Genomic DNA, 6,819 nt, shown 5'->3' with positions numbered 1-6,819 from the left:
GCGGCCGTGGCCGGGGTGCACCGCGAAGTGGGAGAACTCGCACTCGATCGTACGCATGGCTGCTGTATGACGTGAAGAGCAGAGTTTGCGAGAATGATGATACGCGACCACAGTATAGCAGGAAAGAGCGCGAGAGGAGGAGGATTTGTGGAAACACGGTAAAACGAGGCGCGGCTCGGGATTCCCGGGAGCATGGTCTGTTGTTCCGTAGGGCAACCAGAAGTCATGGCACGGTCGGTGCAGCCAGCGCAGAGCGTCGCGCGATATGGGCAGAGCACAGTTGGAACCAAAACTCCACCAGCTCTGCCCGCAGTACATGCAGGGCTCATCCAGCTTTACAGTAGGTCTGTGTGTAAGAAGCTACAGCACACGAAGAAGGAAAACAGGGACCAAACAGCGGTTTGTGGCTTAATTATGTGGCACATCCTGCATACGGAAAGACGCGAGGGCGCTTATTCTATTCCTTTCTAGAGACCACCGCTAAGTACGGCCGCTGGCTGTCGCGCTCGAGACAGAGATAGCTCCGTGCTCTAGATAGCGGAGAAGAAGGCCCTCTGTTAGCTTAGGACGTGAAGTCGACCTTTAGGAGGTTCATATACCCGAACATGTGCGCGCGGGCCCGCGTCTCACGCCCCTCTCGCGGCTCTTCCAAAGCAGTAAGGTACGGCTCTAGCGTCTCAAGTGCGTGCCGCAGCGGCGCCTCCCGTTCCCCGCGACGGTCCAGGGTTTGCACAAAAGTGCTGAGGTATTCGTGTGGAATAACACCCCACCTCGTCTGGCCCACACCCTTGTCGTCCTTCGCGCGGGCCGCATCGCCCGCCGCGGTCGCACCTCTGCCGCCACGCCGCCGCCCGCCCAGCATGGAGATCTCCTCCTCGTCATCGAGTAAGAGCGACCGCGAGGAGGCGCGGCGCTGCTTGAGCTCCGGCGGCTCTGCGAGGACCGGAAAGGTGACGGCCGTGAGGTTCGGAACACTTTGCACGTAGACTACTCGCTCCATTGGAAAACGCCAATAGAGGCGCCGATAGCGGTCCATGCCAAGCGGCTCGACAATGGCGCCGTCGTCCTTGCCATCCTGCACGCCGAGCAGACGCGCGTAGACCTCCTCACGCTTGCGGTCGACTTCTTGGAGGATGGCTTCGCGCTCAGCCTCGAAATTCCTCTGCGCCGTCTCCCTCACGTCCTTTCCCGTCGCCGTCTCGCTATCCCCCTCCGCCTCGTCGATGCCCTTCTTCTCATCCTCGGCGTTGTTGGTGTGCTGATTGTCCTCCTTTGTCACTGGCTCGGCCTTTTGCGTGCTGTTCTGTGTCTTCTTTTTGCGGGCAGCCGTGGATGCCACGGACGGCAGCGTGCGCAACAACGCCTTTAACTCCTTCTCCGCCTCCTCGCGAATCTCCCTGAGCTTCTTCTCGGCGTTCAGTGCCTCCTCTTCGCGGTCCTTCTGCACACGGTCCGCTTCGTTGCGCACTTCGTCGCTGCCAAGCGCCTCCAACACGCAGAACTGAAGCAGATTGAGCCGATCAATGGCATCGACGTTGCCCCACGACGCCAAGGAGCGCAGCCCCGCTATCTTGTCCATCGTCGCCTTCAGCTCCAGGGAGAACGGATCTGTGTCCACCTCCTCTTCGGCGGCTGCCTCCGCGGCGCCTTCGCCTCTCGTCGCCATGGCAGCTGCCGGCTTCTCTGGTGGCGTGTCCTCCTCCTCAGCCGACGTTTTGGCGTCCGTCTCTTTCGAAGAAAAGGACGACGACGACGACGACGATGTCGAGGAGGACGCGTCGCTGTCGCTGTCGCTGTCAATCTCCTCCTCGTCTTCCGTGCTGGAAACCCGGCGCTGCTGCTGCCGCCGCTTCTTTTTGTTTCCACTGGCCACTCCAACGAACTCGACAAGCGCATCGAACCAGTTCTTCCCGCGAGTGACGATACGCGGCGTCCCCGGAGAGCGGAGGCGAACGCTTTCCATTGAAACGTCGAGCAGACACTTGGTCACCTCCTCCATCAGCCCATTCGCGTCCTGGTCCACGCACTCGATGCCCTTAACGAAGGTGGCAAAGTGCATCTGCGACAGATTCAGTGCACGCGGCACCGAGGAGAGCATGCTCCACACATACAGCGCCTTTTCGAACAGTTCAGGGGTGCCAAGCGGCAGCTCTGCGGTGTAGGCCACGTACCCTAACGTGGACGGAGTGACGAGCGTGGTGTCCTCTTCAAGGTCCTTCTCGTGCTCGTCACTGCCGTCGCCAAGACGCCGCCGCATTAGCTGTCGCTCTTCCTCTTTCTTGCGCTCCAGTTCTGCCTTGGCCTCCGCCTTTTCCAGAATCCGGCGCTTTGCCTCCTCGCGCTTGGCCCGTGCGGCATCCCGCAGCTGCTGCTTCTTCAACAATTCCTCTGGTGTCGGGCCTTTGAAGGGCTCGGTCGAGAAGCCCTCGATGTGGTTGATAACACGCAGACACGCGTGGGCGATGGGGTGCAGCAAGTCCTCATCGAGCTCGTAGCGGCACTCCTCGTCGTTGCGGAAGGTTTCACTCGAATGCTGCAGAGCAAGCTGCACGGCATCCAGGGTGACCTCGTGAAATGGTTCTGGAATTCGTTTGTCCTCCTTCGCCTTGTACTGGGCGCGTTCGGCATCGATGATGGCCTGTACCGCCCTGAGTCGCTCGTCGAGCATGTCGAAGATGGGTACGAGGTCGTTGAACTTGGTCGCGAAGATGTGCCCGAGTACCTGAATCATGGCTTGCAACATAGCGGCCACCTTCTTTTCGTTGTTTGTCAGACCGCGGAGGCGGCCCCACACGAGGCCGCCACGCAGGCCGGTGCGCACGCTCTTGGGCCCGCCAGACACCTTTGGGGCATACACAGCGGCGAGAGGAGCATTGTCTGTGCCGCCCTCGATCTTCGCCACCTTGAGGGCGGCGGCGTCACTGTGCAAGTCTGCGTGGCCGGCAGGGCCGTCGGTGGACTCTGAGCGACGGCGGCGCTGCCGAGAACAGCCGGTCGAGTTCGACGCAGCGTTGCCGCTGTCCTCTCCCGCCGTCAATGGCGTAGTACCTTGCGACTTTGCGGCGCTGGATGAGACGATCACCGGTTCTGGCGCAACCTTGCGCAGCATGTCCACCTTCTCCCCAGCCCCTTTCGCCTTCTGCCGGTACACTTTTTCCATCGCATTCAGGGCGCCTTCCAGGTCTGAGAGATCCTTCAGTGACACCTGCTCCCCCGAGGCGTTCGTGAGTACCATTTTCTTGACGCTCTGCAGCAATTCCGCGTTGGCGGCGAAGAGCATAACGGTGCGCACGACCGCGTCAATGTTGATCTGGACTTTCTTTGCCGTCTGCGAGCGTGCGGAGAGAGGGATGTAGCTGATGAGGTGAGAAATGTACACCCTCGCGGCGTGCAGGGCTGAGACAGCGTACCTCTCTCGTTGTTCCTCGTTGCCTTCGACAACAAAGAGTGACGCCAACAATGTCTCCTCAGACGACAGGATCTTGTACGGCAGCAGCTCCTCCGACGGCAGCGAGTTGAAATTGGCGACGGTACCATTAACGTCCGTCGCCTTGTACACTTGATAAGGTGACCGAGCCGTGATCATGACAAGTGCAGCCGCCCGTTGCGGCGTCGTCGATGCGGTTACGCTGCAACCCAATAAAAAAAAAAGACGAAAACAGCAGAGCGGCTTGGTGGCCGGTATACGACAGCAAAGCGACGACGCCCCAACTCTGCGGAGGGGAGGGAGAGAGTGGCACAGAGTGTGTCAGCAAGGAACTGCAGTGGTGCCCGAGGAGGAACGCAGACGGTGCGAGAAGGCGTGAGATAGTCGGCCCCTCGTGTAGTGATGGTGATGAAAATGTGCCGGTCTATCCGCTGTCGCGCGAGAGCGGCGGCGCAAACTCCCTTGTGGAAAGTCCACTGATGCACTCGGTAGGGTCTCCGTCTGCGTGTCTGTATGGGTGAGGGGAAGCTTGACCTCTATGAGGTATGCGTATGTAAGGCGAGGACGGGTGCGGTAGGTGTCTGATAACGGCGCATGAAAAGAAAACGAAGGAATAGTGAGACAACTGAGCGGATGGCACGTCACTGTGTTGTGCGACACGCGCGCACCTTTTTGAAGTTCTATGCGGCTGCGGGTGCCACAGCGCACGGAGAGGAGGGAAGAGAGAGAAGAAATGAGCAGCGAAGCACGCGACCAGAAAGGAGGAAAGCGTCCGCAGTGATACTTGACACGGATCGACATGAGTGCACACAATAGACCACAGCATGGACCTGTAACGAGAGCCTCTGTTACCCCTGCCCCATCCTCTCTCCTGCAGACTTAGCAAGCCCACTCGCGCACACACACACGCTGCACAAAAACGGGAAAGAGGGGTAGACAACGGATATAAGAGGGGAGGAAAGTGTGCGTGTGTGTGTGTGAGGAGGGGGGTGGGGCTCTGAGATACGAAAAAAAAAAACGACTCCTGAGACTTCGTCTCTTCATTCGCGCCCTTCGCCTTGTACAGTGGAGGCGCCTCGCCTGCCAGCTCGTCGAAGGGCAGCGTCACCTCCACACCTGCACCCCAGCATGCCCCCCACCCAGGGTTTCTTTTTGTTGTCGTTGATGTGATTCTCCATAGAGCTTCGTGCATGTTGTGAGTATGTGCGGTGTCACCATGAGTGAGTTTGTCTGCGTTTGTATCTCAGTTGCCCAGAGTCGCTGTTGTAGCGCTGCAAGCTCGTCTTCTTGTCTCTTGCATCTGCTAACCTACTCCCCCGCATGCGACCCGAGCCACTTCGACCAGCTCTCTCGTGTTCGAGATGGAGGAAGAGGCGGGGAAGTGAGGCCCCAAATAAAGAAGAGACACATAAGGAGAGGCGCACCGGTGAGGCGCTTAGATCAGCTCTGGAATGAGCTCCTCGTCCTTGAGACGCGGAACGGACAAGCGTACTGGCTCGCTGCCCACACGAGGTGTGATGCCGGCACTTAGGGCGAGACCGCCGGCAACGCCTTCCCTCGTGGCGAGAGCTGCTGCTGTGCCGTGCAGGGTCGACCAGCCGGCATTCCCGGCCCTCCTCATCCTCAGCGTCATCGCGCCATCGCGCCGGAGGTGCGGCATGTAGTTTGGGATCACTGACAAATCCTCCCGCGCAAATGGCCGCGGCAAAAGGCCACCGATCGGTACCACGTGCTTGAAGCTATCGTAGTTTGTCGAGGCAAAGAACAGCGCCGCACCGGTGCCCTTCAGGTGGGTGCGCTCGCAGCGCACCTTCATGAGGGCCGCCGTGGGGGCGGGCACCGCCGGCGCACCGTAGCTTTGCGGGCAGTCGTAGTCATCGTCGTCATCGCTCCAGTCACCACGGCGCGTGCTCACGCCCAAACTCCCGGCCCTTGCGCCCGCCCTTGGCTTCAGCGTGGAATCTGCTTTTACGAACTGCAGGTGATTCTCTCGCATCACGCGTTGTAGCATGCCGTTAATGTGGCGAATGTGGTAGAGAAAGAGTTCAATAGCTAGCTCGTACAGCGCATGCTGCACCAGCGCCCGCAGGGTGTAAATATCTTTCGTAAATGGAAACACAAGAGGACAGGTGCCGACATCGTGCTGCGTGCTCCACAGGTACATCTGCAGCTCCGCGAACAGGGTCTCGACAATGTCACTCTTGAATTTGCTGACTACCCTAGGGCTGGAGGCGAGCTGCTGGAGGTCGAGGTGGTCGTAGCCGCGTGCCAAGCCATCGTTGCCGTCCATCACGAACTGAAAGCACGTCATCTTTCCTTTTGTGCCGCCCTCGTGAGGTGGAAATGCACAGGAAATAATGCTGTTCAGCACGTACTTGACCACATTGTCGCCCACGAACTCGAGCCTCTCAAACTCCCACGAGCGCGCTGAGTTGGTGGACTGGTTGTCACTCACGTTGAACGTCTCTACAAGGATGCCGCGGTCTTTCAGCACCTTCAGCAGATATAGCAGACGCCGCTTGCGCTCGTGTGGGTTGTCGTGACTCAGGGCGGGAATCCGGTGAAACGCAGCGCACGAGTTCAGCCGCTGCCACCACATGTCTATTAGTTCATCCGGAGTTCCACAATACGGGCGAACAAGCTCCAGCAGCATCCCTTCTCGCCCCACGTGCGGAATGCCGTTGGCGTGGATGTGCCACTGCAAGAACGTCTCATTGCACAGCTTGCAGCGTTTGGCATCAAAGTCACAGAACATTTCGAGGAAGCGGCGCGTGCTCGTGTCGACGCTCACCATGATATTCTGATTGAGCTTTGCGGCGCTGCTGAAATCGGAAAACTCGCGTCGAAAAATGTTCAGTCGCTGAAGCGGGTCGTTCGGATTCGGCGTGCGCGGCGCCACAAGTAGCAGCCTTCCCTCTCGAGCCGGCGCCTCGCGGCGTTGGCGTCGGTGAGACACACTTTCACCACCCGCCGCATCACGGAGCACACTCACCGGCGTGGCAAAGTTGTAGTACACGGGAGCCTTCCGGCCAGAGGAGCTAACGAGGCTGGTGCTACTGCCGATGGGCGCAGCAGCGACACAAAGTGCACCGCTGCCGCTGCGCGTGCCTGCTGCTCGTGGTGCTCGCCGCAGGAGGCCTGCAGTCGGCACCACTGGCAGCCGCAGCGAAAGGCGCCTCTTTACACTACAGCGGTTCATGCTGCACCGACAAGCCCAAGGTGCTCCGTCAAGCGCGTCACTGATAAAGCGATGTAGAGACGAGGAAGATGTGAAGCCGACGACAACTGCGGCACGCGCCGATGTGCCAGTGCAGCGGCGGTCTTTCCTCGCAGAACAAATAACGCCTGGAAGTAATGGCGAGCCATTAAGCCCTGTGCGCGGAAGGGCGGCC

At 59.6% G+C, this 6,819-nt stretch overlaps 3 protein-coding genes across 3 annotated transcripts; all 3 read right to left on the bottom strand.

Moving 5' to 3' along the window:
• LDBPK_361130 (ribosomal protein L24, putative) lies at window positions 1–57 on the bottom strand (the record flags this gene model as incomplete). The annotated part of the gene is made up of 1 exon (XM_003865182.1): window positions 1–57. A coding segment is annotated over one exon (57 nt), but the record flags the coding sequence as incomplete, so codon positions are not given.
• Window positions 58–562: 505 nt separating this feature from the next.
• LDBPK_361120 (hypothetical protein, conserved) lies at window positions 563–3,586 on the bottom strand (the record flags this gene model as incomplete). Its single annotated transcript, XM_003865181.1, has 1 exon — window positions 563–3,586. One exon carries the CDS (start codon window positions 3,584–3,586, stop codon window positions 563–565), a length of 3,024 nt encoding a protein of 1,007 aa, XP_003865229.1.
• Window positions 3,587–4,862: 1,276 nt separating this feature from the next.
• LDBPK_361110 (RNA editing complex protein MP61) lies at window positions 4,863–6,626 on the bottom strand (the record flags this gene model as incomplete). The annotated part of the gene is made up of 1 exon (XM_003865180.1): window positions 4,863–6,626. One exon carries the CDS (start codon window positions 6,624–6,626, stop codon window positions 4,863–4,865), a length of 1,764 nt encoding a protein of 587 aa, XP_003865228.1.
• Window positions 6,627–6,819: the final 193 nt, after the last annotated feature.

The sequence above is a fragment of the Leishmania donovani genome, chromosome 36 (genome assembly GCF_000227135.1).
Source record: "Leishmania donovani BPK282A1 complete genome, chromosome 36".
Classification (NCBI taxonomy): domain Eukaryota; phylum Euglenozoa; class Kinetoplastea; order Trypanosomatida; family Trypanosomatidae; genus Leishmania; species Leishmania donovani.
Note: the sequence above shows the minus strand (reverse complement) of the source record. Positions and strands in the feature narration are given on the sequence as shown.